Source organism: Fulvia fulva, chromosome 1 (genome assembly GCF_020509005.1).
Source record: "Fulvia fulva chromosome 1, complete sequence".
In the NCBI taxonomy this organism is placed as follows: Eukaryota; Fungi; Ascomycota; class Dothideomycetes; order Mycosphaerellales; family Mycosphaerellaceae; genus Fulvia; species Fulvia fulva.
This window is the reverse complement of record NC_063012.1, coordinates 9,520,185-9,547,058: the sequence shown is the minus strand read 5'-3', so window position 1 is coordinate 9,547,058 and position 26,874 is coordinate 9,520,185. Positions and strand designations below refer to the sequence as shown.

At 52.7% G+C, this 26,874-nt stretch overlaps 12 protein-coding genes across 12 annotated transcripts; 6 read left to right on the top strand and 6 right to left on the bottom strand.

Annotated features, from left to right (window-relative positions):
• Window positions 1–862: 862 nt before the first annotated feature.
• CLAFUR5_01961 (uncharacterized protein) lies at window positions 863–1,204 on the bottom strand (the record flags this gene model as incomplete). Its single annotated transcript, XM_047901109.1, has 1 exon — window positions 863–1,204. The coding sequence occupies one exon, from the start codon at window positions 1,202–1,204 to the stop codon at window positions 863–865; it is 342 nt and encodes a 113-aa protein (XP_047756748.1).
• Window positions 1,205–2,728: 1,524 nt separating this feature from the next.
• On the top strand, window positions 2,729–3,460 carry CLAFUR5_01960 (uncharacterized protein; the record flags this gene model as incomplete). Its single annotated transcript, XM_047901108.1, has 1 exon — window positions 2,729–3,460. One exon carries the CDS (start codon window positions 2,729–2,731, stop codon window positions 3,458–3,460), a length of 732 nt encoding a protein of 243 aa, XP_047756747.1.
• A 251-nt stretch (window positions 3,461–3,711) lies between these two features.
• Window positions 3,712–4,218, top strand: CLAFUR5_01959 (uncharacterized protein; the record flags this gene model as incomplete). The annotated part of the gene is made up of 1 exon (XM_047901107.1): window positions 3,712–4,218. One exon carries the CDS (start codon window positions 3,712–3,714, stop codon window positions 4,216–4,218), a length of 507 nt encoding a protein of 168 aa, XP_047755642.1.
• Window positions 4,219–4,241: 23 nt separating this feature from the next.
• On the bottom strand, window positions 4,242–5,247 carry CLAFUR5_01958 (Very-long-chain 3-oxoacyl-CoA reductase; the record flags this gene model as incomplete). The annotated part of the gene is made up of 2 exons (XM_047901106.1): window positions 4,242–5,040; window positions 5,087–5,247. The coding sequence occupies 2 exons, from the start codon at window positions 5,245–5,247 to the stop codon at window positions 4,242–4,244; spliced, it is 960 nt and encodes a 319-aa protein (XP_047755643.1).
• An 860-nt stretch (window positions 5,248–6,107) lies between these two features.
• CLAFUR5_01957 (Serine/threonine-protein phosphatase 6 regulatory ankyrin repeat subunit A) lies at window positions 6,108–9,665 on the top strand (the record flags this gene model as incomplete). Its single annotated transcript, XM_047901105.1, has 1 exon — window positions 6,108–9,665. One exon carries the CDS (start codon window positions 6,108–6,110, stop codon window positions 9,663–9,665), a length of 3,558 nt encoding a protein of 1,185 aa, XP_047755638.1.
• Window positions 9,666–9,945: 280 nt separating this feature from the next.
• CLAFUR5_01956 (Ubiquitin-conjugating enzyme E2 35) lies at window positions 9,946–10,532 on the bottom strand (the record flags this gene model as incomplete). Its single annotated transcript, XM_047901104.1, has 3 exons — window positions 9,946–10,014; window positions 10,085–10,329; window positions 10,385–10,532. The coding sequence occupies 3 exons, from the start codon at window positions 10,530–10,532 to the stop codon at window positions 9,946–9,948; spliced, it is 462 nt and encodes a 153-aa protein (XP_047755639.1).
• Window positions 10,533–10,933: 401 nt separating this feature from the next.
• On the top strand, window positions 10,934–14,476 carry CLAFUR5_01955 (uncharacterized protein; the record flags this gene model as incomplete). Its single annotated transcript, XM_047901103.1, has 1 exon — window positions 10,934–14,476. One exon carries the CDS (start codon window positions 10,934–10,936, stop codon window positions 14,474–14,476), a length of 3,543 nt encoding a protein of 1,180 aa, XP_047755640.1.
• Window positions 14,477–14,855: 379 nt separating this feature from the next.
• CLAFUR5_01954 (Assembly factor cbp4) lies at window positions 14,856–15,272 on the top strand (the record flags this gene model as incomplete). The annotated part of the gene is made up of 2 exons (XM_047901102.1): window positions 14,856–15,075; window positions 15,154–15,272. 2 exons carry the CDS (start codon window positions 14,856–14,858, stop codon window positions 15,270–15,272), a joined length of 339 nt encoding a protein of 112 aa, XP_047755641.1.
• Window positions 15,273–15,494: 222 nt separating this feature from the next.
• On the bottom strand, window positions 15,495–16,643 carry CLAFUR5_01953 (uncharacterized protein; the record flags this gene model as incomplete). The annotated part of the gene is made up of 1 exon (XM_047901101.1): window positions 15,495–16,643. One exon carries the CDS (start codon window positions 16,641–16,643, stop codon window positions 15,495–15,497), a length of 1,149 nt encoding a protein of 382 aa, XP_047755634.1.
• A 263-nt stretch (window positions 16,644–16,906) lies between these two features.
• CLAFUR5_01952 (DNA repair protein rad16) lies at window positions 16,907–19,738 on the bottom strand (the record flags this gene model as incomplete). Its single annotated transcript, XM_047901100.1, has 1 exon — window positions 16,907–19,738. The coding sequence occupies one exon, from the start codon at window positions 19,736–19,738 to the stop codon at window positions 16,907–16,909; it is 2,832 nt and encodes a 943-aa protein (XP_047755635.1).
• Window positions 19,739–20,206: 468 nt separating this feature from the next.
• CLAFUR5_01951 (Acyltransferase calJ) lies at window positions 20,207–21,465 on the top strand (the record flags this gene model as incomplete). Its single annotated transcript, XM_047901099.1, has 2 exons — window positions 20,207–21,400; window positions 21,445–21,465. 2 exons carry the CDS (start codon window positions 20,207–20,209, stop codon window positions 21,463–21,465), a joined length of 1,215 nt encoding a protein of 404 aa, XP_047755636.1.
• Window positions 21,466–21,980: 515 nt separating this feature from the next.
• Window positions 21,981–26,823, bottom strand: CLAFUR5_01950 (Phospholipid-transporting ATPase DNF1; the record flags this gene model as incomplete). Its single annotated transcript, XM_047901098.1, has 3 exons — window positions 21,981–23,264; window positions 23,315–26,290; window positions 26,359–26,823. 3 exons carry the CDS (start codon window positions 26,821–26,823, stop codon window positions 21,981–21,983), a joined length of 4,725 nt encoding a protein of 1,574 aa, XP_047755637.1.
• Between the last annotated feature and the right edge of the window lie 51 nt (window positions 26,824–26,874).

Sequence of the window (26,874 nt, the reverse complement as noted above, 5' to 3'; positions counted from 1 at the left end):
GGGTCGTCTACGCTATATTATATGTCGTTAGCCTCGTAAGGCTATAGCTCTCGTTAGTTACTATCCTTCGCTACTATTCGGGGTAAGGTCGCGCTTCCTAATTAGGTAGTTATCCTTCGTAACTCCGTAACTCTAGAGTCTACCGTTAGGGGAACGGAACCTTAGTTTTAGGGTTCTTTATACTACGATTACGCCGCCGCTAGCGTAGGCGGGTCGCTACTACTTAAGTAGATTGCTCGTCTTAATAAGGGCTATCGAATAGATAGTCCTCGTCGATAGTAGCAATAGATCTAGTATATATCCGTTATCTATAAGTTATAGGAAGTTATTATACGGGCTTTTATAGGGTATATTAAAAGTAGAGTATATATCGTATATATCTATCTAGAATAGACAAGTATTGCTCTTAAAGAGGCTATAGGTAACTCATTAGTTACCTAATTCTTAGCGTACGTAGTCTTAATTTTTAATAATAGGCTACTACCTATATATACGCTCGGATTGCGACACCTAGTACTAATAGCTAATAGTCACTAATACTAAGAGTTAATAAGTATTAACTATCTACCGGTAGTAAGCTAATATTAAGGAGCGTAAGGCGATATTAGACGAAGAGGAAGTGCTCGGCTATATAGCGTAGTTCTTAAGGTTTAGCTTTATATAAAGCTTGTCTACGAACATTATATCGGGTCTTTATAGTATTCTTGGGAGCAAACACTTTTCGTAATATGTGTGGAGCGTCTAGCAGGCTTGAACGCAGGTCAAGCCATCTGTACTACAGTTTCAAGCCTCTGTGGCACAAGTGTCAGCCGAAGCAATCGGCGGCTTCGAGTGTAATACCTGATAAGGCTACCATTTCTCCTCAAGACCTCTCTGGATTGTCTCGTAGATATCTCCAGGCCCGTCTGGAAGAGTATTCTTGTTTTCGGGGCAGCATGTTGATCGTCCGCTCGAATTGTGGTGTGTAAGCTGGGGTTACGCCAAGGGCACCACTAACAATCAAGGCATCCCAATCCCCTGACTGCAGACTCTGTCTAAGAGCAGTCATAGATGCCGAAAGGTCGACAGGCTCTACGAACGTCAATGGCACTTCGTAGCCAGCTGCTCGAGCTTTGTCCGCGCCTTCCTTCACCAATGCTTGGATCTTCTCGTTGCTAACGGAGGCATCAGTGGGATGAAGAATCCTGCCCTTCGGAGTCGACATGATGGAACTTCGATAAAGTATCGTTGACGCATGAGTATTGCCTTGGAACCCCCGTCTTTGTATAACTCTTCGGACTCGGTAGGACGTCCGGGAGCGAGCTGACATACAAGAAGCTGCCAGCGTTTTCGGTCTTTCTCTGTCTGGCAGGCTAGTAGGTCCCTCATCAGGCCAGAGGTGAAGTCGCTCCCCATACTGGCATCGAGCTGCCCATCGCGACCTAAGCATGAAATCACGGGGTGATCTCATTGTCGACTCGGTCAGAGATTTTGAATGGCAGGTAGGAGCAGTGATTCCCGTGGCAGTCCATCGTGTCTCCGGCGGCATCCACGGCTGTAGATAGCCCTTGATGATCACGTATGCCTATTAGACTTTTGGACGCGTAGGTTAGCAATTGTGCTTGTCGAAGCAATGTTGACGCAGAAAATAATATGTGTTTCATGATGAAGATCATGGATAGAAGAAAGCCGTGGGGTGTCTGAGTCTGAGACTTCCTTCTCGCTGTCGGCGAGGCAGTCAATATCCTGTTGTAATGACAACGCGTGGCAGAGGATCACATAATCAACTGGTCCATATTCTACGAGCGCATGCTGATACTGATGTTCCGACCCGGGCATTACAGCAGAGATATAGCACTCCACATCACTTCATGCTCCAGTCAATGTAAAATGTAGTGCTGGAGAGCCGGTGAATCCGTCTCAAGGTAAAGCGAAGGGTGCGCCCGTCTCGATGACTGCGCATCGATGCCCGAGTAGGACCCTCAGCTTGTTTTCGGAGCCGCTCTTTCACATAAGCACTGTTTCAAGAGAATCGCGTCGCGAGCTATGCCGTCGCATCAAGTGTAGGCTCATCGCATACGAATTTTGATGTTTAAGCTGGAAATCCGCTAGCGGGAGTATGCGCAGCCAATCACGAACTTGCTGATTTTTATTGACCAATGAGAGCGTGCGCTCTAAATTATCTCTCTTCCATATACAGGCGCCAAGCATCACGTAGCTCTCCAGCATCACGTGGCTCTCCAGCATCACGTGGCTCTCCAGCATCAACGCAATGTGGCCTTCGTATGATTGTAGTTATCGCTACGGGCGCTTTCCAAACACCTTCGCTCGCTGACGTCGTTGACCTACGGTCGCAAGCTCGCTACGGTACGACTGGCGCTCGCTCTCGGTGCCTTCCAAGCTACCCTTCGCTTAATAAGAGCAACCTGCACTCTTGAGCTTCCTCATGACAATCACTCGCCGACATGACATCTCCCACACCCTTCAACTGGCAAGCTGCATCGTCATAACCTGCCGCACATTGTTTCCGAGGGTAATTAACGTCAGCAATACTTTGCAACCAAATACCTGACATATCAAGAATGTAGGTCCCCAGTGCGCGTTCCTCTGGTCACGATTAGATAACGGTTTGCAGCATTCTGACTCTGTTGAGTGCCTGGCCGTTCACGTTCCAACTGCGCTTGCTATGGCTCCGCAGAGAGAAGACAGCTCTCTCTCTCTCTCTCTCGCATATGTTCTATTCATCACCATGTCTGCGACGGAGCAACTCGCGTTGGGCTTGCACCTCATTATCGTGGAGACCGAGAGCTTCCTGCACCGTGAGCCACCGACCCTAAACGACTGGCTAGATATTGCTCAACTCGTGGTCGTTTGGGCTGGACATGTGATCTGTAAGATGCACTCCAACCAAGCACATCTCAGAGCTGACATGTCTCCGTTTAGTTTTGGCCGCACGCTTTGGCTACCACCAACCGACAGCGTTGTGAAGAGCTTCGCCATCGTCCTCTTCGTGGCATCCTTGGCAATATCACTGGCTTTCGTAGCATACGAGACGACCCTCCCACGAAAGATTGACAACCCCTGGCATGACGGACGCATGGTTCGTGCCACGTTTAGTGGAATCCATACCAATCCGATTATCACGAGCCTCATCTTTGTATCCTTCTGGGCTCAGCTATTCGAAGTGAATACTCCATATTGTTCGCTCAGTACGGCCGGACTCGCGGCACAGGCTTTCGTGTTGGCAGCGGTTGGTATCTCCTGGGCGTTCAGGCTCAAGTTTCCGGGATGTTACGGGCATCTCAATGGCCAGACTGTGCCTTTGCGGACCTGGGCAACTATCTGGTATCAACTTGTCGGATGGGCGACCGTGAACAACTTGCTGTTTGCTTTGGTACAGGGCGCTTTGTGGTGCACTATGCTTCGAGCGCACACTGGTCGAGCCAAGATGGACCAGGGAGCAGTGCTTCTGGGCCCCTGAAACCTCCAGATCTCGCCTCGAGACATTCTGCGGGACCGTGTTCAGGATTGAGATAGTGAATGTTGCTTGGGCCACCGATGTGAATGATCACAGACACTGCGTCAGACACGATCTAGAGGGCTCGTCAGTGATGCAAAGAGAAACACAACGCAATTCATTCCCAACTGCATATAAATCGCAGGCAATACTTAATTTGTTGCAACCTGTATCTCTCGAATCCACCCGACATTCGGTCATTTTACCACCGCATCATGTCCCAAAAGCAGTGCAGCAGCACACACGCGTCGATAGACAAGTCGGACAAGGAAGATATGCAGAAGCGGGATGGTCTGCGCCCCGAGGCGAAGGAGTTCCGGCCAGATTCCACTCATATCGACAATATGGGGCCAGCAACAGAAAGCCTGTTGTCCAGTAAGAACGACGCCGGCAGAGAAGAAGCAGGTGGTCCTCAACAGAACAACACACATGATGTGCGTCAGGTTTCGTCCTTCACACTCGAAGCCTCGCATTACGACAACGGGTTGACTCGGCCAACAGAGCAGCGCTGGAAAGGATTCCAGACTGCCGAGAGAGCCAGACAAGCCATCACAAACTTGATCACCTGGCCGCCGTATTGCTTCCGCAGAATCATCCTACAGGACTTGTCCAACCCCGAAGAGCCGCAGTATTCCCTGTTCCGCGATGGACCCGTGAAAGGTGGGAGAAAGGACGCAGTATTCACGCTGCAGAAGATCGTGGTCGATGAGCTGGACTCTTAGGTATGAATTTGCAGCACACACATCTACCTGTTCTTAGCACGATCCTCATCTTCCTTCCTTTCTTTGATTCCAACTTCAATGATCATTTTCTCCGCGAGCCAGTCAGGAAGGACCCAGAAGAAAGCTGCCTGTACAGCATGAGCCCAGTAGCCAAAGACTATGCTCTTGCCGCAGCCGACTTTATCTAAGCTGTAGCTGGCCATCTGCCGTGCGGTTGGGGCGAATAAAGAGGCCGCTCGCGGAACGTAGTTTGTGGCAACAGCCGAAACCAGTAAGCAGAATACCTCAATATTAGCTCCCTCAGCTTTCATCTCTGCTGTCAAGGAGCGCGACCAGCCTTTGTTGTAAGACTTGCAGCCCGAGTAGATGGAAAGATAAGGCAGGCCGAAGTCGCTGGTCGTGCTTCCAACATTCACGATCAAGGCAGGGCCGTTCTCGCGAAGCTGTGGCAAGACTGCCCGAGTCATCTCAGTAGGAAAGCGGGCATTGACATTTATGAAAGTGCCAATCTGGTCCGAGGTCCTTTCATGAAGAGGCATGAAACTCACATCCATGCCACCATTCCCGCCCAGATTGTTGATGAGTACTTTGAGATCGAAGTTTCGCAGGTTGGCCGCCGTACGAGAGAAGATTTCGGCGTTGGCAGCATCTTTGGCGGCGTCGAGCTTCAGGATCTGGACTTGCTGATTTGGCCATCGCTTGTTTAGGTCCGTTTTGACAGCTTCCAATTTGTGTTGATTGCGTCCATGAATAATGACATTAAAGCCGCGTTCGCAGAGCTCCTCCGCAAATCCCTTGCCGATGCCGTCAGTGGATCCAGTCCTGAAGCAGGTCAGCACAATATCATCAAGGACCCAGTACTACGAACACCAATGCCCATGCTGATTCCTCTGGTCTGCCCTTCGCTTTTCGATAGCGGCTCAGTGTGCTTTGATGGACAAAGTGCAGTTGAACAAACAATGGTAGACGCGTCGCGTAGTACAACAGGAAAGCACCACCCAGCAGGGCAAGAGCTGTACGGACGGCCATTGTCAAGGACGAAATACCAGGTAATTTGCAGGTTGTGTGTAGGAGCAGCTCAGCTTGCTACCGTACCTGCCAGCCACCGCTCCGAGGTCTTCAGACGCCATCTGGTTCCCGGTCTCGAAGCGGTACATGGACATGTATGCCATGATTCACGCACGTCATAACGGTGATACGCTCTTGGCTTTCAGCAGCCACTAGCATTCCCCTCGATCGTTGAAAACCCTCCAGTCTTGACAGATGGCCCACGGGGACACGCATGCGATGAGTATGAGCCTCTCCCAGTCAGTGATACTGTAGAGTGTTGTCAGCAAGACAGGTCAAGGATAATATCGAGCGCGTCGCTCTCGCGAAATAGGCTTTTCGCTTGTGACCCGAGCTATGCTCTTCTTGGAGCCCCTCGGACAATGTCTTGAGCACTCCTTCTCTTCTTGAACAGAGTATTTTCGTTCTCAATTTCGATTCTCCGGTCAGATCCATAAGCCAGGTAGCCGAAGTCTTCGTCGTTATCACCGCCATGATGGGACCTCGCGAAAAGCCATACATGTCGCAGGAAGTCTCTTCTGAAGAGCATCAAGCCACTGTAGCACGCACCACGGAAGGAGTGGCTGGAACCCATCAAGAACGATGAGCTGATCTCGACGACTTTTCAGCATTGACATCCATACGGGGCAGAACCTCTTGTGCCTCCGACGTCTCATGATACCATTGCAGCTATACTGACTGCTGCACCCACATTCAAAAGGGTGTAGATCATGCCATACTCCGAGCTGCATCGTACAAAGACAGCATCTCGAAACACATCTCTGGTGGACGCACGATGGTGATGCTCTGCCAAGTGGTCATCGACATTGCACAGCATCATCATGGGTAGAAAGGCTGCGAGTGTACAAAGCGACTCTGATCGCTTGGAGCCGAAGTTAGTGCGAGCTGTCGAGGCAAACAGTGTCTCGGAGGTGAAGACTGTAATCGAAGAAGCGCAAGGGCGCAATCAATGCAACGATGTCTTCCTGGGCGTTGGTCTGATCAAGGCTTGCGACAAGAACCTCCCGGCCGTTGCTCGCTTTCTGCTCGAAAACGGAGCCAATCCAGACTATGCCTCAGCAAACAAACCAGCGAGCCTGCTTCGTGCAGCTGACTTCGGTCGCAAGGAGATCGCAGAGGCTCTCATCGACCATGGAGCTAATCTGGAAGCTGGAGACAAGAAAGGCCGCACAGCACTTATGACGGCTGCCTACAAAGGACAGTTAGAGATGGTTGAACTGTTGGTAGCTCGGGGGGTCCAGATTGAGACTCGAGATCACAGGCAACGGAATGTCCTACTCAATCTCGCCGCTGACAAAGGCTTGGTCAGAAAGCCTGGAAGTAAGCCTGCCCGCAAATGGAGCATGGAGGTCGTTCATTACCTCTTACAAGCAGGCGTCGATGTCGAAGCTCAAGACGAAGATGGTCGAACACCTCTGCACTGGTGTTGTGTCACCGATCTTGAAGACCTCCTACGTGCGCTTCTGACTTCTCGTACGAATGGTGCAGCTCCAAAGGCGAACGTCAATGCGAAGAATGATCGTCAGATGACTCCCATACAATTCGCCGCTTCTCGAGACCATGGACATCTTGTGCGGATATTGTTGGACCATGACGCAGATGTGCTCAACAGGTCAGATGGAGGTTGGACCGCTTTGCATAATTCCTGCACACACGGCTCGGAAGATCTGCTTGAGCTGCTACTTACGGCAGGAGCTGAGATCAATGGCGAGCTTATGAATGGCAGAACTCCACTTCATGTCGCTGCAGAGACTGGCAACAGGGATGCTGTCGCTTTTCTTCTCCAGCAATCGAGCTGCAAGTCGGCGACGAGGGATCGCTTTGGCAACACTCCGCTTCTACTGGCTGCTCAACACCGACATAAAGACATCGCGGAAATGCTCGCACCCTGGAACCATCTCAACGAGCTGTCTGAAGAGGAACTCGATGCATGCAAGAAGTTCCGAGCAAAGATAGTGGACTTCGGGGACTTTCCCAATGGCAACCGGGTCATGCAGAACCCTCCCACAATCTACGATCTGCTGTATGCCAAGAACCCTGGACGTGGCATGGAACACTTATGGACCACCATGCCGAAGAAGATGAAAGCTACGAATGTGCGATGGATTCATTTGCCTGCGAACAACGTTGCTTGGTGCGATGCTTTGCTCAAGAAGCGCTTCATTGAAGAGGATGTCGCCGATGTGGACGGTTACAAAGCTCTGGAGACTTCTTTCAACCATCAGCATCGTGGCCATCATCATCACTCTCGCTTCATGCGCCCTATGTGCCAAGTTGTGCGTCGTGCAGCTGGTGACGAGGATTCGTCTGTGCTTGCAAGCTCGACCCTTGCGCCGCAGTCGAAGAGGGTCCCTAGATCAAGCTTGAACACTGTCTCAGAAGCAACTCCGGAAGCCAAGTCTACGAAGCAGGGCGGTGATCAACCACTGTTACCCAACCTTGAACGTCGAAATTCACCGCCTACCATCTCCGGCGCGGAGTCCAGCAACGAACAGAATGCAGCCAAGACAGGAAACAGACCACAAAGTCCACGAACAGACTCAACATCAACGGCCGCAACTCCCCAACCCACAGGTGCTGGAAGACAGCGCGGTAAGCCTGGTAAGCAACAAGTGAAGCGTCAGGAGACAGCTTCAACTGTCTCAGCCTCGGAGAGTGGCAGCACTGGCCAAGCGAACGGTCACACCAGCACCACGGGCTCTAAGACCAACAAGACCTCGAGGAGGCCAGTGACGGGCAGAGCTTCCAGAAGCGGCACGAACGTCACTGCTGATCGAGTGTCGAACTCGTGCAATCTGTTTATGTTCATGCCCTACTTGCACTTCGAAACACATCGTCGCAGGAAAGAGATGCAGCGTGCGTTGGAGCACCCAGATCATCTTCGAGGTCTGAGCATGCACGCCGAAGCCGACGAGATCTTGATCCGTGCCCATCTATCGAAGTCTAGCTCCTTTTTACATGTGAGGAGAACACTTGACCAATTCTTCTACCACAATATCGACACGAGATACCGTGACGAGGACCAAGTGGTCTTCCGATTCCAACGCGATCTTCGCGATGCACCAGAACCGGATCCAAAGATCTTCATGGTTGACCAGTTGTGGATGTGGATCGTGGGACGTGATCTCATCGTCACAAGCTTTCCACAAAGATGGAAGCAGCCTCGCAATGACCCACTAGACGTTTTCGAGGGAATTGTAGAGGACATCAACTCCATCAAGATGCGAGATCCCGTACAGAATGTGTACGAGCTGGCCATGACCATCGCAGGACGATGTTTCGGCACCTTTGACAGACACAGGAAGAACGACGATGGCTTCCAGTTCCTCGATATGTTCGGGGCGTCACTGGGCGTGGCCATGGATCGTGAAGCCAAGCGCTTTCAGGAGTTCTCAAGGGCATCAGAACAGGCCTCGATCTGGTTAAGGAGCCACAAGAAGCCCAACAAGATCCTCCGTAACCTCGAAGTAGAATCCAAAGTCCATCACCACGTCGCCAAAAGAATCGACAAATCTGAGTCAAACGAGTACGACGACCCCGATACAGAGTTCATCGACAAGCTCCTTGATGTCGGTCCTGAAACAGACCTCCTAGCAGAGATCAAGGACATTCGCGACGAACTGGATATCCTCAAGATGGTTCTTCGACACCAAGAAAATCTTCTCCCAGACCTACAAAAAGCCATCACAACCCTCTACCACGATGACCGCTCCTTGGGTGCAATCCGAAAAGTCACCAGAACTTTCGAAGAACAAGAGAAGACCATCTCCAACCCACTAAAAGACATCGAGCGCATGGAAGAACAAGCCAAACGCATCTACGAATCAATCCGCGATCTCCTCGACCTCAAGCAAAAACACGCCAACGCCTTCGAAGCGCGCTTCGCACGCGAACAGGCTCTCGGCGCACAGCGACAGGGACAAACGATTATGGTCTTCACCATCGTCACCGTCATCTTCCTCCCCTTATCCTTCATCGCCGCCTTCTTCGCTATCAATGTCGAGTCCTTCCCGCACAATGCTGCTAGCGGACAGCCAGAGATGAGTCTGGGGTACGTATCTCAGTATATCTTCGGGATTGGGCTTGCGATCTCTATCCCTTGTATAGCGATTGCGTTATCTGTGGATGAGTTGAGTTATACTATGAAGAGGGTGAGATTGAGGCTGAGGCAGTGGTGGCCTAGGCGGAGGGGGAGGGAGGAGGTAGAGTATGAGAGGCAGACTTTGAAGATTGAGCATACTTTGTCTGTGGCGAAGAGTTTGAGGAGGAGTGGGGACGTTACTTGGAAAGACGCTTCGATGGATGTGCCGAGGAGGAGTGGTGTGTATCAGAGGAGAAGGCCTAGTCTGTGGGATGAGGAGGCTGCCAGGCGGATGTGACGTGAGATATCGTCGGATGTTCTGCAATGTAGATGATTGTAAGGTCGAACCGTACTGCTGCACGGGTGTAAGAGCCATATATCCAGCGCCACGCTATTGCCGCCTCGCCGAGTTCCAAAGCACCGTAAGTCAGTTCATCTGCTCTGCTCTGCTCTCCACTTCATGCCCTCTTTTCCTGGGACGCGCTACCTCGCTAAATGTCCCAGGAATGCCCATGCCGCCGCCGCGCCCATGTCGCCTTGCATATCAAAGTGTCGTCTTACCTCTTCCTGGGCAATGCTCACTTCTTCGGCTGCGCATACTGCGCCGTCCACTCCTTCGCAGTCTTGATCGCTTCCGGCTGGTTCTCCTACAACTCATTATCAGCATCCGAACCCCATCCATACTCTGTCCTCTCCATGTCTAGATTCCTCACTTACCTTCCACTGCTTCGCAACCGCCTCATTCAACGGATCCTCCGGGTTCGGCGCTCCCAGAAGCGCCTGTATACTCAGCAAGATCGTCCGAATCTGCAGCGCGGGACTCCAGTTGTTCTTTAGGACATCTAGACAGATACGGCCGAGACGGTCGATGTTGGGGTGGTAGATTCGTGTGAGGAAGCGTATTCGCGGTGGGCACATGGGGTAGTCGTCGGGGAGGAAGAGTTCGAGCTGGAAGACGCCGCCTGTACTTTTAGTCAGTATACGATTGTGGGAGTTCGTGGTGACGGTAGGCGGTACCTTCATAGCAACTGCCGCCTGGGCCTTCTACTATCACGTCGAAGTAGCGGGCATTGTCGTCGTGGGGTTGTGCGGAGATGCCGGGGACGGGTTCGTTTTGGAGGCGTTCGGTTTCTTTGATGATGCGCTTGGGGAGAGGGGCGGACATGGTGGTGGTGGTGGTGGTGGTGGTGGTGTCTCTGTTTGTACCAGCCTGGTGGGGCGGTGGTCGATCGCAGGCTAGGAGGTTGTTCGTGGTCGGTCTTGCGCGGCCTGATGCGGAGTGGAGATGTCGTAGATCCTCTGCGCTGTGTCGCTGTGTGAGAGGTACTGTGGGCGACAAACAGATGGTGCGTGAAGTAGTCAAAGAGGCTCAAGTGAAGACTTGCCCCACGTCACCTGTTTGGTCATCGGCTTGGCGATCGCGACAGCGGCATGAGGCAGTCGCGTGTTCAACTTCGTCCTTAGCATGTGACAACAACCTCTACATTCACCCTTGGCATCATTTCCTGATGGACACGGTACTGACTGCGCCATCAACATTCACAGCAGTGCCTTGAAAGTCTGCTTATGGACGTTCGGGATGCCACTATCAAGGACCACTACGATGACCGCGACAGCTCTGACTTGGCCGTCAACAGCGAGTATGTCGCGTCTCCTGGTCCGGACGGCATAGTCATTCGAAAGATCTCTGCCAGTCACGAAGACAAGTATACCGTTCGATATCAATCTAGATCGCAACGATGTCTGGCCCTGGCCTTCAGTCCATTGAGGCTGAACCTTTTGGCTGCTGCAAATGGGCCACAAGTTTTGATCTTCGACGTGGAGAAAAGGCGAGCTCGTAATGTCTTGAAGGGCAATGGCAGAGTCGTTACTCACATTGCTTGGGCTCATGACGATCCCAGAGCGCTTGCCACTGGTTCGGCTGATGGAGCGATATGCATCTGGTCCTTGAGAACATCATCTACGCCGCTGTATCAGCTGCGAGGCATAAATTCTCCGTGCTATGCGATCGCTTTCAAGTCGGACGATTGGCGATATCTGGCAGCCAGTCACGATGGTTCAGTGTCAACCTGGAATGTTGCCCGGAACCGTCCCATTGCAGTCTCTCGACGCCGAAGCTTGAAGCCAAAAGTGTTTCGCTGGACCCAAACCAACCGCGGAACGATTCTGAATATCAGCCCTGAGGGCACTGTTGAACTCTTGAAGGTTCCCAATCCACTGGAGGCGCCCGGCCTCACGCGATTGGCGTCTATACATGAGGATTTGGACAACGATGATACGCCTTGGTATCACTCTGATAACGCAAGCTTGTCCCTGCTGGTAACTTTCGAGGTGGGCTATCGGATCAGGCAAGCTAGCGCATTCGGTCGCCACGGAATAGTAGTACTGCCTTTCCAAAGCACGACCTTATTCTTCTATGCTTATCCTATGGATCATGGAGAACTCATGGAGCTGTGGCGGTTACATGCCGATATCTTGATCGACAGCTTTGCCACTATCAGCCGCAACAACGCTGCAAACGTACTCGTTTCTTATGCGACGTCGGCACAATCATATACTGTGCCCGTGCAAGTGCTCGATGGCATGGGTTGGGAAGCAGAGCGAAAGGCTCTACAGCAGACGGTGATCCGTGACAGTGGTTCAAAGCCTTCCGGCGTTGCCAAAGGCATGATGAGAGCTGAGCCCAGTCGCCGTGTCAAGATTATTTCGTCCCGGAGCCCTTTACTGTCACCAACGCCCGAGGCTGTCATCAAGTCACCAGTCAAGCAGAAAAGGAAAGCACAAAAGAAGCTTCCCAGGGTCGAAGAGTCAGGATCTGAAACTCCTATCTCTCGAGCAATGACCTCGAGCCTCGAGCTGCCTAATGAAAGCAATGCGGACGGAGACGAGAACGATTCTCCGATGCCATTCTTGTCGCCCTCAATTCCGGCGCGCAAGGTGTCTCCTGGTTCGATGCTGGCACCGCTTGACGAGAGTTTATATCTTCCTCCACCACGAGCATCATTCGATTCTATCAGCACCATGGCCACGAATGACAATGACAGCGACTCTGATGATGAGACGTTCGCGGCAGACATGCAGGGCAGTAGCTCTTACTTGCCTGGGGGTGTCAACGTGCCTCTTCCAAGAAGTTGTGGGGCGGCTTTCAATGCAAATGGTCAACTTCTGACCTTCTTCCCCACAAGGTACGAAGATCAGATAGAGCTGCAGCCACAGCAAAACGAGGTGACTCGGTCCGCAGGCCGCGGTACTAGAACCACGCAGCTGTTCCCTAGCTTCGGGAACTTGGCGTCGTCCTCACCTAGCCGAGATAGTGTCCTGGATAGCGATAATGAGTCCAATGCCGAGAAGACCGAGCCTACTGTACCGCAATTCGCCATAAAGCCGTCGTCTTTCGACAGCAGGCCATCGTGGAAGCTCAAGACATCACCTATCAAGGCCACTTCTGCTACTTTCTTCAATGGAGGTACTGTCAACGTCTCGGTGCATAATGTCGAGGAACTGACACCTACGCGTAAATTGCTCGCTGCCAAGTATCGGATGCTGCAAGACGATACAGAGGATCTAGGTAAGGTCTGTCGTGAGAACGCTAGCTCTGCTGAGGATGAGGACTTGCCTGCAACGGCTGATCTTTGGCGCCTGCTGGCACTCCTGCCCGAATCAACAGCCGCAGATGGCTATCAGCCCCAACGATCTAATGACATGTCTGTTGTATCGACGGGTTACGCTGGTCTTGAAACCTCGATGAACAATTCCCTCGCCCAGCCCCTTGCTGGACTGCCTAGCGGATCGACAAACCTGACGTTCCCATATCACCCTCTTGATAAAGCATGGGCGTTCGAGCGCATATTCGCTCAAGCAGAGGCTTTGGCCAGTGTGCAGCTCCTAGCATGTATGTCGGCCATCCTGAAACAAGCTTCCCAACGGCACCTACAGTCTCCCAAACTACCTCAACAACCGCCGACTACACAATCAGTGGTAAAAGCCAAGCGATCGCCGACTCGCGAAGTCGCTTCGATAGATAGCACAAGGTATCCTCCTGGTATCCCAATACTGCAAGCCAGCTCCGTCCGCTCAGGCCATTCCACAAATTCACCGAGAAAGCGCCATGGATCTCAAAACTCCTCGCGCAATGCCTCGCAGCCAGGCACACCATACATCGATTCATCTAACAGTACCCCTCCTCTGACTTTGCCATCTTTGCCACGACAGAACTCCAAGCTCACTGTATCGGGGTCAGTCAGTCCTGAGCATCACCGCAGCAGCTTCAGCATAGCTGCAAAGAATTATGCTGCCTCGATCGCCGAAAAGCTGTCCTCATACGGATCGTCACCGCCTACGAAACGGCTGGGCACGAGTCCTGGAAACGAGCTTTCCACAAGTCTGCCAGATCGGTCTACTGGCAGCTGGAGTAAGACTGTCTCTTTTGCGTCAAACCTTGATGCTGGCAAAACAGATCGACGCAGTTTGAGTCTCGCGCAGCAAGATGACAATTATGACAGCGACAGGACTGTCGATGACAGTCTCCCGCATACGCCTAAGCAGTCCGGCATAAGCGTTGTGTTCAAGACCAAGAATGACATGTTCTTTGGCGAGGAGCTGTTGCCCGCTCCGGAGCCACTTCTCACGGAACAGCTTGCCATAAAAGGTCATTCCTGGCGGCAATCTTATGCCGAGCAACTTCGTTCTTGGGATATGGTGCTTGAAGCAACCGAGCTTGAGAATGTTGGAGCTTTCGACGATCGTCCTGCTGAGGTTGCAGGTCCGATTTCCGATGCTTTCGTCATACCCATGGCAACGACTGGTCGACTTGCTGTTGAGTGCAGCATTTGCTTTTGCTTGATTCAAGCGGCGGAACAGATGTGTCCTTCTTGCCTGCACGTCACGCATCCAGCGTGTCTTGAAGATGTAGTGTCGTCGATAGAGGCTGGTGACTTTACGTGCCCGACAGGTTGTGGCTGTCATTGCGCTACCGTGGACATATCGAACTTGCAATTCACCAATCTAGAGAACGGCACGGAGGAACATGGGAATAGGTTCGGCACCAGAAAGAATCCTAGCCTTACTGATCCTTTGCGTCTGCGGCAGTTTGATTATGGGAATGGTTGAGACGAGGTAGGATCAGATAACATGTATGTAGTGGCCGGTACATAATACGATGGAACTCGTGGCAGCAACGCTTATCAGTCGTCATAACTCATGGTCCGCCAGCCGCATCGTGAGTAATTGATATCCTGTCGTTGATGGAAATTGTTGCCCCAGGCATGGAGCTCCACTTCCCCAAAACAGCTAGCGCCAATCTGCATCTCGGTGCAATCGACTTCATGCTATTACTACACAATCCATAGACATCCCATCCACCATCCACTCCATCAACCCAACCCTCGCAATCAATTACCCCCCTCAAGACCACCCATCTTCAGCCTGCAACTAGCCCGAACCCCCATCCCACCACAAACCTGCGGCACCTCCCCCGCCACCAGCAACAATGCGCACAATAACCTGGATCAAAATGGTCGCAGCAGGCGGCATCTGCTGCATCGGTGGTCCCGCTCTAATCTACTACGTCACACCCACCGAAGAGGAACTCTTCCTAAAGTACAACCCGGAGCTACAGCGTAGGAGTTTGGAGCGGCGCAAGGAGAAGCAGGAGGAGTTTGACCATTTCGTTACGAATTTGAAGAAGTATAGTGGGACGGATCGGCATAGTGAGTACTTTTTATTTGCTGGAATTGTGATGGTGTGGGTTTCTTTTTTCTTTTTTGCTGACTTGGGGGTGTGTGTAGTTTGGACGGAGTGGGAGGCGGATGTAGAGAGGAAGAGGGCGGCGGGGGTGCAGGCGGAGTTGGATCGACGGAGGGAGGCGGAGAGGATGAAGGCGGAGATTAAGGGGAGTATTAAATGAGTCAGTACGTCGATGAGGGATGGGTCTGAATGTGTGTTGAACGTTGAGGTGTAGGAATATGCTTGCATGGTGCACTTTCAATGGCAGCGCAGATCGCTGCTTGGTACTAGGTCATAGTATGGTATGGTACATATTGCTGCTTGAAGCAAAAGAAGCAGTCGTTCCACCGAGTCGTCAGTTACGTAGATTATGATATGTCCGGTCTCGAAAGCAATAAGGTGTTCACAGCACCTCTGCAGCCTCGATCTTGATCCTCTTCACCACAGCTTCCTCTCCCTCAAGGCCATCCTCACCCGGTCGCTTGATGCCTTGAATGCCACCAGAAACCTCATCGGGGCCGCATTGAGATGATGAAGCCTCGGTCTTCTCCTCAACCTTCTGCTTGTCGACTTTGCTCTCCCCATGAACCACCGAGTCAGCCCGTGGAGGATCTGTGTTGCGGCCATCATTCTCAGACTCTGTATCGAAAGCCGGCCACACCACCATCACCCCATCGATCCACTTCCAGGTCTTCCGCACGCTCTCCATTCCCTCGGCAGCCGCGAGGCCGTTGGCCTCGTTCAGCATCGCACGAAAGCAGAAGCTACGCGAGACAGCTTTGCCATCGATCAACTCGAGGTGTGCTGGTACGCCTAGGCCAATCTGTGCAACTGTGGCGCCGCTGCGTGGTGTGCTAACCTCGCTGTTACCGAGATGCTCGCGCTTGATCCTAGGTGCGTCTGGCTCTTCGTCGTCTTGATCGTCGTCGCCCTCCTCGTCTGAGCTCTCCTTGTAGTCCCATCTCTGTACTGGCCTTCCGGATCTGTCGGTGGTGGCGGTGGACTGAAAGTAGCTTGTTCCTGCGGTACGACCATCTAGGTAGCTAGCAAAGTGCTTCCGGATCCGGGATTCGTCATCGTGTTCAATCCATCCGTTGGCCAGGCGGTCGGGGTGCGTTTGCAGGGTCAGCTTGCCCATATCCTCCATCTCTTTGAGCTTGCTCTCTCGTAGTTTCAAAAGCATGGGCCAACGCTGGTCAGGAGTGAGGTCGTTGGCTTTGCTGTCCTTCATGAACTTTTTGATGTGACAAGTCAAGGAGAGGCGTTGGTTCTTGGACGTGTGGTCGAACGTGCCTGGAATCTGGTGCTGATAGAGGGGTCGCTGTGGATGAAGGGAAGTGCGGTGTGGTGCTTGTGGCTCTTCGCAGTCGGTCTCTTGCTCCTCAAGCTTGAGATCAGGCTTGAAGCCTGGGTCGGAGGAAGGAGTGCGAGGCATCTTGGCGTGGTTCTTGGTGTTGAAGGTCGCTTCGAACAGTGAGTCGGCGTCTTCTTCTGGTCGGTATGCTGAGTGCAGATGTTGTGCGACGATGTTTCGTTGATGGAACGGTGCCATTCATGCGGTGACTGTTGGTCGATGCCAGTGCAACCTTGACCAAGTGTGTGATATTTGTCGCCAGGTTGTCGATACGTCAGTGATATTATGTGCAGTGAAAGAGATCATAGGCTATGAGGGCGCCGAAAGTGAGCTGCTGCGCGGGAAGGCTGGCCTTGAAGCTGAAGGCTTCGGAGAGACCACGCGCCCAGTATCTGTATGCACAAGCTCTCAATCGCGAGTCGTTCTTTCCATGTGAAGTGAAGACTTTCGTGGGAAGTACTTCAATCATCCACATCCCAAACACTCCTATCAAAAAACGCCCTAATCTGCCTAGCATTCTCTTTCCCAATCAACCCCGACAACTTCGCCTCATCCTCATTCGCGACTTCCTGCACGTTCTCATACTCAAGAATGAGTTTGTTGAGGGCCTTTCCTGTGACGCCAGGCACACACCGTAGCATATCCTGCGGCGTCTGACTAAAAGTCCTCGTCTCTGGATCCTCGCCATTCTCAAGGCCAAGCTGGACCGCCTTGATAGGGTCAGGTTCGGGTTGCTGCTTCTTGAGTTCTTCGAAGATTTCCGCTGTTTGGTAGGGTGAGCTGGACCAGATGATGCGGAGTTTGGGGAAGGCTAGGGTGAGGAGGACGAGTTTTGATTGGAGATCTGTGCCGACTACGGATGAGGTGCCGATGGTGGCGGAGAGGTCTGCGAAGGGTTCGAGGGTGAAGGCTTTCTGGGCGTCGAACTCGATGAGGAGCATGGGTGACTTGTAGTGCTGGAGCATTGTCTCTGCTTGGTTGTAGAGGCGTCCATCCGAGAAAGAGGAGATCAAGTCGCGAACGCTCTTTCTCTCGATGCAGATCTCGGGGGTCAGGACATAGTCGCCAACTGTGAGCATGCAAGGTATCACAATCATCTGGCGCCCGTGGCATAGCGATGGTAGACTGCTTCGAAACTCTCGAACGTCAACGACGACGCGAGGTGGCTCTGCCGTGGCTGCCAGTCGACCGCCACCTGCTATGCGAGTGTTGACAGTGCGCAGAAAGCTCTCTTGCGGATCGGCCTTCTCCGCATCGTGAGTGAACGTCAGGGCCATGTTTCCTCGTTCTCGGATGAGCTTGGCGAAAGCATCTTTCTCCCTGCGTACAGTGCTGAGATACCTTTGCTCTTCAACACTTCCGCCGTAGTACATGAAATAGACACGGACCTGTCGGTTTCCATGGCTGCTCCTGTATACTTCGATTCTCCTGATGAACGCCGCATCTGGTTCGTACATAATGACATATCTGGGTTTGATCTCTTCCAGTAGGTGATCATCCATATCACCGTCGTAGGGATGAATTAGTACAAGGTCTTTCATGTCGAAAAGTTCGTAATAGTCTTCCATGTCGTCAAGCGGATCAGCACCAAGGTCAACTTTGGCTGCCGCATTCTCATCAAGCGTGTCGTTCTGTGTCAAGTCGTGCATCAGAGATTGTATGTGGGACTCTTTATCGCCAGCGATCTGAACAGAGCCATTGGCTGCTCTTGCTGGAGCAGAGCCGGCAGTGCCGCCGCCACGTACTCTTCGTCTTTTGTTCGGAGGTGCTCTGCCTCCACGAAGACCTTGACCGGTCGCATGTACTTTTGAGGTACCGTTGATCTCTTTCTGGTTTTCGGTGAAGAGGTTGCTGCTGACTCGAGCGAAGTCTCTCTTCCATTGCAGGTAGTTTCTGAGCTTCCGGCGTAGCAGGTACTTTGCACTGGGCTTCCGATCCTGCGGTTCGTCGTCTGCATCGTCCTTCTCCAGCATATCAGAGCCCTTGAACATGGTCTGCAAATATTCTCGCAGCTGTCTAGCAGTACCTTGATCTCCCACCATTATCAAAATGCTACCACTAGACTCGTCGTTGGGTTGTGGATTGAAGGATACGTCTCTTTCGATCTCTTCCAAGATCTCTGCTAGGAGTGACCACTTCGGCATCTCTTCGAGCGTTGCATTGAGACTTTCTTCCGAAGCATTCTCTGTAATTTTGCCCGTGTATACCCGTCTCTTAGCAGAATCGAACATTGTGTGTGCAGCATCCAGGAACAGCCAAGGTGACTGGTTCTGTCTCGTCGAGCCTGGAGGTGGCTGCGATGCAGCAAGGACGGTGTCGAGGTATTTGTTGAAGTCGACAGCGTTCAAGGTCAGTACATGGTGGAGAATCGTCCTTAGCATGCTCAGATCTCGGACGATCTGTCTTGTTCGAAAGCTCGTACGATGCCACACTGGATCCAGCTGTCTTCTGACAATGGAGTCGAAGTTGCGATGCAGAGCGCTGTCTGCGTTCCAGTCGTCCATGTCGATGCCAGTATTGCCCTTCTTCAGCTCGGATATGCTGACGTCAATGCACTCCAATAGTGCATTCTGGATGTCCTTCATGGCATCGGACATGGGTACTTCCAGCTCGATGACCTCTGCCTTCCTCTTGCCCTCGAGACTCTTAGCCACAGTGACATGGAATCGTGGGTACAGCAGCGGTTTTCGCAGGAAGAGGTTCTTCAGGATGCTGGTCAGTGGTTGGAAGCCTGACGTGAGCGGTTCGGGAGAGTCTGAGAAGGCTTTCAAGAAGCCGGCCTTGTTCTTTTGCCTATAGAGTCTGACGATGAATGCTTCCAAGCTGGTGGCCGCAACCCTCTCAGCATGCAGCACCGCCAGGCCCGTGACTGTAGCTGGATCTAGCAGCCCAGACAAGAAGTCAACGATCAATATCCTGCTGGTGATACTGCAAATTCCGCCTCGCCTGTACATCTTCTCTCTTGTTCCGACGTTGGTCAAGTCTGTATTGACCAACTGCATGCCTCTGCACTTTGGCGAGCCAGACATTGCTGCATGCTCCGCCAACGACTCGCCGATCCAGTCGTTCTCACGTTCGTCTGCGCCGACAAGGATGACGAGGTTGTTGCCAGCCGCATCGTAGCTGTGAAGGAGATTCGTCACGAGGCGCAAAAGACCAAGACCGCGTGCGAGGATGAGGAGGATGTCCTCTTCGCGGAGTGCGTGGAAGACATCTTGCTGGAAGTCGAGAGGAAGCGAAAGTCGTACGGGAGCGTCTTTGGCCGTCTCAGCATTCAATGGGCCGGATGGCATTGTAGTATGGATAAGGCATGTCTGGTGAGTGGTTGTGAAGATGGGCGACGCGAGAGCGCGTAGGTGCGACTGATGTCATCAATCAAGTATTCATTGATGTCATTGAATGGTTAGTGAGCCCTTTGGGCGGTCTTCCATCACCAACATCGCTCCTTCTCTGCCCTTCATGTCAATGCCCTACAACTTCGGCAAGTGCGGTGTGCCCAAGAAAGATGGCGTCGAGTGTTCCTTCTGCTTCCTTCGTCCTTCGTCCTTGGTGCAGCTTGTAGGCTCGGTTCTGTTCGGACACGCCATCATCCCAGGCGGCATACATGGAGACTGTAGCTGCAAAGACAGCATAGCGCGAGGTATGACTGACACGGCTATGTAGACACCGCATTTAACTGCACATATACATCTATCCTTTGCTTGCTCTTCTTCCCAGAGCTTGAGCAACAGCGGCCAAGTCATATCACGCAAACAGGCACAATGACATCCACCTTCGACCAACAGCTCCAGCACGTGACCAAGAAAGGAGACGCCCTCTTACACGGTATCTTGATCGAATGTGTCGACAAGACTGGCAAAGTCGTCTACAGCAAGAAAGCCGGCTACTCCTTCCTAGACGCCGACGCTCCAGAAATCCGCGAAGACGCCGTCCTCAAAATCGCCAGCGCCACCAAGTTCATCACCAGCATCGCACTCCTTCAATGCATCGAGCGCGGCCAACTCACCCTAGACGCACCACTCACCAAAATCCTCCCCGAGCTCGAGAACAAACCCATCATCAAGGAAGACAAAATCGCAGAAAACGGCTACACCCCTACACCCAGCAAAACTCCCATCACAGCCCGCCACCTCCTCACCCACACCAGCGGCCTAGCCTACTACTTCCTCCACCCCCTCCTAGCCCAATGGCGCGGAAAAGAAAGCCACCATACCGGCTCCAACCTCCTCACAGAACGCTACAACAACCCCCTCCTCTTCGAGCCCGGTCAGGGCTGGTTCTACGGCGGCTCCCTCGATTGGCCTGGTGTAGTAATTTCCCGCCTCAACAACAACAACATATCCCTCGAATCCTACTTCATCGAACACATCTTCAAACCTCTAGGCCGTCAAGCCCCCTTCCCAACCTTCCACATCTCCAGCCATCCAGAGTACGCGCCGCGCCTTTTACAAGCTACCGAACGCACGTCCGACGGGAAACTGAGACCCACCACCTTCACCTTCGGCGACAACCCACAGGGTTGCGAAGGCGGAGGCGGCCTAGCCTGCACCATGGACGACTATGCCCCCATCCTCGCCGACCTCATCAGCCCCACTCCCGTCCTCCTCTTCCCCTCCACTATAGACCTCCTCTTCACCCCGCAACTGGGCGCACACGGAATCTCCGCCTCGCTCTCGCTCCCGATGCTCTACGCGCTCAAGCCAGCCTGGGAAATGGTCGCGGGCCCCATCAAGGAGAACGAAAGTGTCAATCACGGGCTAGGAGGAGCTCTACTGCAGGGGGCTGTTCCGGAGATACATCAGCCTGCGAATGTGTTGTGTTGGGGTGGCGCGAGTAATATTGCGTGGTTTGTTTGTATGCAACAGGGCTTTGCGGGGGTTCTTGGGACGCAGATTGTGCCGTTTGCGAATAAGGAGTGCAAGGAGGTTGTTAATGGGTGGAAGAAGGATTTTTGGGTGAGTCAGGGGTTCTGATGTGGATGTTCTGACTTTTTTTGCAGGTAGCGAGTGATGGAATCTAGGAAGCATGGCATGCTAGTCTGACTTTTCCCTCCATTCTCCTTCTCTCTACGATAGCATAAGGTGTGTAACAACAATCTACCCAACCGTCAAAACGACCAAAAAACCTGATCCTCGAAAGTCTCAATTCCAATTCATCTGCTCTGCTCTATACTCCCAAACGCCTCGCATCGCATCTCAAACAAACAAAAGCCCAAAGAGCGTGGTATCAATAAGCGGCGGGGCGGGCTGTGACATGTGCCGTAGCATCACATCTGTATGTACAACGGCCTCAATCAAGCCATAAAACGAAAAACCCCAGCCCCCACTCCCTCTTTTCTCTCAAAAAACATCATTACGTCTATCCCATCGCGTCGCGTATCCTCATGCAAGCACCAACCAACCAACCGACCATTCTTCCTCAGCCATCTCGAACAAAGCCAGCGACCGGTCTTTCGTCCCGACTCCAAGTTGTCGGTAGGGTAGATCAGTCAAGCCGCTGGTAAAGATTCGACTGTGACCGTCGCTGGCGTTGGCGTCACCTTCCCGATCCAGGACCTCTGAGATCTTGACTTATGTCTTGTCTCAGACCCGTCCCTGCTCCGGGTGTCGTGGGTGTATCCCCTTTGCCCTGGCTTTGACTGCTTTCCACCCGCGATAGGTAGGCTGCGCTTGTGAAGTCATTACTAGCCTCGAAAGAAGGCCGTGTCCGGTCCATACTGCTCCGTAGTCGATCGAAGCTTGGTCGAGGTCGGTCAACGCTAGGCCTTGCAAAGTGAGACCCTTGCTGTGGTCGGTCGAAGCCGAATGGGTCGCCGCCGTCTTGACGGGTTATGGTCGGGTTTGCATTATTGCTCGACACCATAGGGAACTGGCGATCGAGGCTCGAGCGGTGGCCGGTGTAGTCTGTACCATCGCTGCCATTATTACTCCGAGGGTTATTCGTAGTCGCTGTGGCGGCGATGCTCGGGGGATAGATTGGTCGTTGATCGTCTTCAAACGTTTGTCGCGGTGGCGTGTACCTTCTATGGCCCCTGTCGTCTTTGGGTTTGCCGTTGGACATCTCGGAACTTGAGCTTGACTCGGCGAGCTTATCGGGTGCTGGCGTAGAGACGGCGGTAGGGTCGACATCTTTGAGATAATCAAACTTGCCCCGGCGAACTTGCTCGCGGATGACGTCGATGTCGTAGGGCATGTACATCTTCTGGAACGCTTTTGCTCCGAAACGAGGGAGGAGGCACATCACCACAGTGAGTAGTCCGATTGCCCAGAAAGTCAAAGCTCCGTAGACCTGCGATGCGGCTCCGTAGAATGTGAAGCCGGCCGTGAAAGAGGTGTACACACCAGTCCAGAACCAGATGAGCAGTATCGAGATGCCTGTGATCAGCAGCATGAACCAATCCCAGCGGTAAGTGTTGATCAGGATATAAACGTTCACCACCACCACAATTGGGTTGACAATGTACACTCCAAGACGTTTGTAGTCGTTGACGTTGCGGCCATCCTCGGTCTCAAAATTGGCCGGCATGAACTGCAGGTAGGTGAAGTAGAAGGCGATGACCGATTGGTACAGTCCGTCGAACATGTAGATCCAGAACTTGGTCTGTGTCCACTCTTTCTGCTCAATGCCGCGGCGATACAGCTGTGGAACAGCCAAAGAGACCTTGTCGTCGACGTCTTGATCCAGGATACCTTGAAAGATGATTGGCAGCGATGTGAACGCCAGGTTGAACAGCAGAATGTACGTGTAGTCGAAAGCGTAGGAACAATCGAAGTTGGCGTAGATCTGGTACCAGAAGAGCGCGAATACCCAGATGATGTTCTAAGGAATCAAGTCAGCATCGGTACGTCAACAAGGATGAGAGATCGTACCTTGTAGAAGAAGTTGGCCACACACTCGCCCATGCGTCGGTAATCCCATCGTCCGTGCACCAGGAGCAGTCTTGTCAGGAAGCGGAACTGGCCAATGGCATAATCACTACTCATAACGGCTTGGCGACCTTCTTCACCAGCAATACCGACACCAACGTCAGCCTCCTGTATCATAGCAACATCGTTGGCACCGTCACCAATGGACAACGTCATGACGTCGAGAGTATGTTTGACGAGGCCGACGACAGCAGCTTTCTGCGAAGGACTGACACGACAGCAAAGCACAGACCTGCACTCTTTGCAGAGCAGCAAGAACTTCTGCCGCAGCCTGTCGTCGAGCACAACCTTAAGGGTGTCACCATCGATGACAAGCGCATGTGTTGGCGCGGGAGGTTCGTGGTTCTTCTTGGCTGCCTTGAGTTCTTCGTCAGATCCAGTTTTCCCAAACGTGGCCAGGTGCTTGTCCAGCTCTGCTTCAGCTTGCTCGATGTTGTCTTCGTCAACCTTGAGCAACATCAGATCCATGTCGTTGTCAAGCAAGTTGCAAGAGAAGCCAATGTTGATGGCAGTCTCAACCTTGTCACCCGTCAATACCCAAAGCTTGATTCCGGCTTGGGCAAGCAGGGCGATTGCGTCAGGTACGCCATCCTGAAGTTTGTCTTCGATGGCAGTGCCTCCGAGCAGTGTAAGCTCACGCTCAATGCGGTCAGCGCACTCTTCAAGCTTGTCCTCTCGATCTTGGACGGAAGCTGCCGCGAATTCGTGGTCAACGTTCCATCTTTGGTACTCTTCTTCATCGAGCTCACGCTGCGCAATGCACAGCGTTCGCAGACCTTCTCGAGCAAACATTTCAAGATGTTCGGCCGTAGAGGCACGAAGTTGAGCTTGTTCTCCCTTCTTCAGACGCGAGTAGATGATACTATCAGCACCCTTGCAGAAAAGCATAATCTTGCCATTGGGCATGCGCAAGATCGAACTCATTCGTTTCCTGGTGGAGTTGAACTCGAGAGTGTTGAGTACGGTGTACTCTCGCTCCTCGCCCAGATAGTTGACGATGATGCCATCATTCGAACGTCCAATGACAGTGAAGCCGACATCCCTCGCGGTCGCTACGAGCGCAGCTTCGTCGGGACTTTGTGCCTTGAACTCGATCCTAGGCGGGTCACCTGGAGTCCTTTCCGTAATAACACTGTGGCAGAGAGCCAAAGCGAGCATGAACTGTTCCGTCGCAGCCTTCTGTACGGGACCACTGTCGCCGTCGAGGTCTGCGATGTAGCTTGGTGCAACGAACGTGAGGTCCTCGTCCCGCAAGTAAGGGTTGTTGTGCATCTTGCGGATCCTTTGCAGCATACTGACACGGTCTTGGGCGATCTGCGCCTTTGCCCGAGCACCTTCCTCTTCGACGTTGATTCCCATACGCTTCTGCATGCCAGCCAAAGCCTCAGTGTAAGCTTCACCATATGGCTGGCCGTTAACTGTACACTTCTTGAACTCCATGACGTTCTGCGTAAGCGTGCCGGTCTTGTCGGAAAAGACATACTCGATCTGCCCAAGGTCGTCCGAGATGTTCCAGGATTTTGGCGTGCACGGGTAGTCAATCTTCTCGTAGTACATGTACGTATCCGAGAAGATGAAGAAGGCCTGCACACTGCGCACGATTTCCAGAGAGATGTACAGCGAGATGGGCACCAAGTTCTGGAACAGAATGATGGCTGCCCAGAATGTGATGAAACCGTTCAAGCCGGGTGTTCCGCCATAGCTGCCAAATTCGAAGAAGTCGAGAGAATTGTCTCCTTGGCCCCAGGTCACGCCTTCCACGATTGCGGCAACCAGACACATGACAAACAGGATGATAAAGTTGTAGAGCACATTCCAGTTCAGATCACGCATGATCTTGGGCCGTTTCGAAGGCGTGATACCCGAGTTGAGCATGATCTTTGTGTCCTCTCCAGTAAAGGCGACCACTCCGAGCACCCACTCGGTGTTGCGAACTGTACACCCACGAAGTAGCAGGTTGTTGATACCCACAGGTTCAGCCATCTCCTTTGTTTCCGCAGAAGGTTGTTTTCGATCGTACTGGTTCCAGCGCACCACTCCGGAGTATGCGTAGAGATTAGCGTGAGGTGGCTCACTTTCCAGGATGAAGTCGGCTTGCTCGCAATCTCGCGCCCTTTTGATCTGCCTTCCCGAGTACAATGCCGTCCGAACTTTCAAATTCGTCTCGCCGTCCAGGTTCTTCGTCTCGATGTAGCAAGCACCGTCTGCATCACTTGTCGAAAGTACCACAATGTCCGCGGGCACTTCCTCGTCGTTGTAGAGTCGCACAAAGTCGCCAACTCGCACGTTCTTCCAGTAGTCCCGCTTGAATCGTGCTTTGTCAAGCTGTTCCCTGTTGGGATTGATCAAGCTTCCATAGAATTTCTTGGGGACAGGAATCTGCTCGACTTTACCATCTTCTTTGGGAACCGTCAAATGGTCTCGTTGCAGGCCAGGATCCCGCATGTCATCACCACCATGTTGTGGCCGTTGTCCTGGCGTGGGAGACGGAACAGGTGTCATCTCAACATCGCCCTCATCATTCTCATGTGGATAGTCCTCTGCGTCCAAACGGGCTGTGACCATGCTCGCGCGTCGATTCTGCTCTTCCAGTTTCGCATCCAAATTCGCATCTCTCGCACTGGGGCCTTTGCCCTTCTTCGCGGCCTTCTCTTCCTGTTTGGCCTTCCACCATTTCCAAACCAAGAGGATCGCGCGGGTGTTTGCCTTTTTGAACTGACGCCAAATGCCGACTTTCTCGTCGGACACGTTGACATTCTCCCAGCCGACCAACCGATGTACCGGCGCATTGTTCAGCTCGTTATCCAGGACCGTCCTACGCCAATCTTCTATTGCATCCTTTATAGCCGTGATGGTCAAAATAACGATGATGGGCACGGCGGAGAGACCGGGATTCTGCACGCCAAAGATGGAGAAGATCTGTGTTTTGTCAGCTGGTCAGCTCATCCACACTCAGCTTGGAGTGGCATTCGCGAGGTGGTACTTACACCCAGGATGACGATGAAGATAAAGTACACGTTCGCGATGTTGTGTAGCTGGAACCACAGGTTCTTCGGTATGAAACTGATGGGCGTGTACTTTGCCGTCCGGACTTTGTTTCGCTTGAAGTTCTGCAACGGCCTCCCTTCCTCATCTCGCGCAGAGTCCGGTAGCTGCTGATTGACGTATATCGTTCTATGCGTCTGACCTTGGGCGGCTTTGTCGTTCGCAATGTCATCGGCCTTGAGATCGCTGATGTTGGAGCCAGCTGACTGCCGTTTATTGGATACGCCACTTAATCGTGCCACCTGGCGATTGAATATGGACTTTCGTTTCTGCACACCCTTCTTGCCAGACTGGCGCACCGTCGCCCATCGCATACGATTAAGTGGTTGTGTCCGTTCTGCGCCATTGCCTGCCTCCACTGCCTCCTCAGGGCGCGGCTGTTGGGCCCCAAAGCTCACGGTGGCCATGATGACGGATCAATAGTTGGTGGTGGATGTCTCATGCGGCAGGAGACTGCT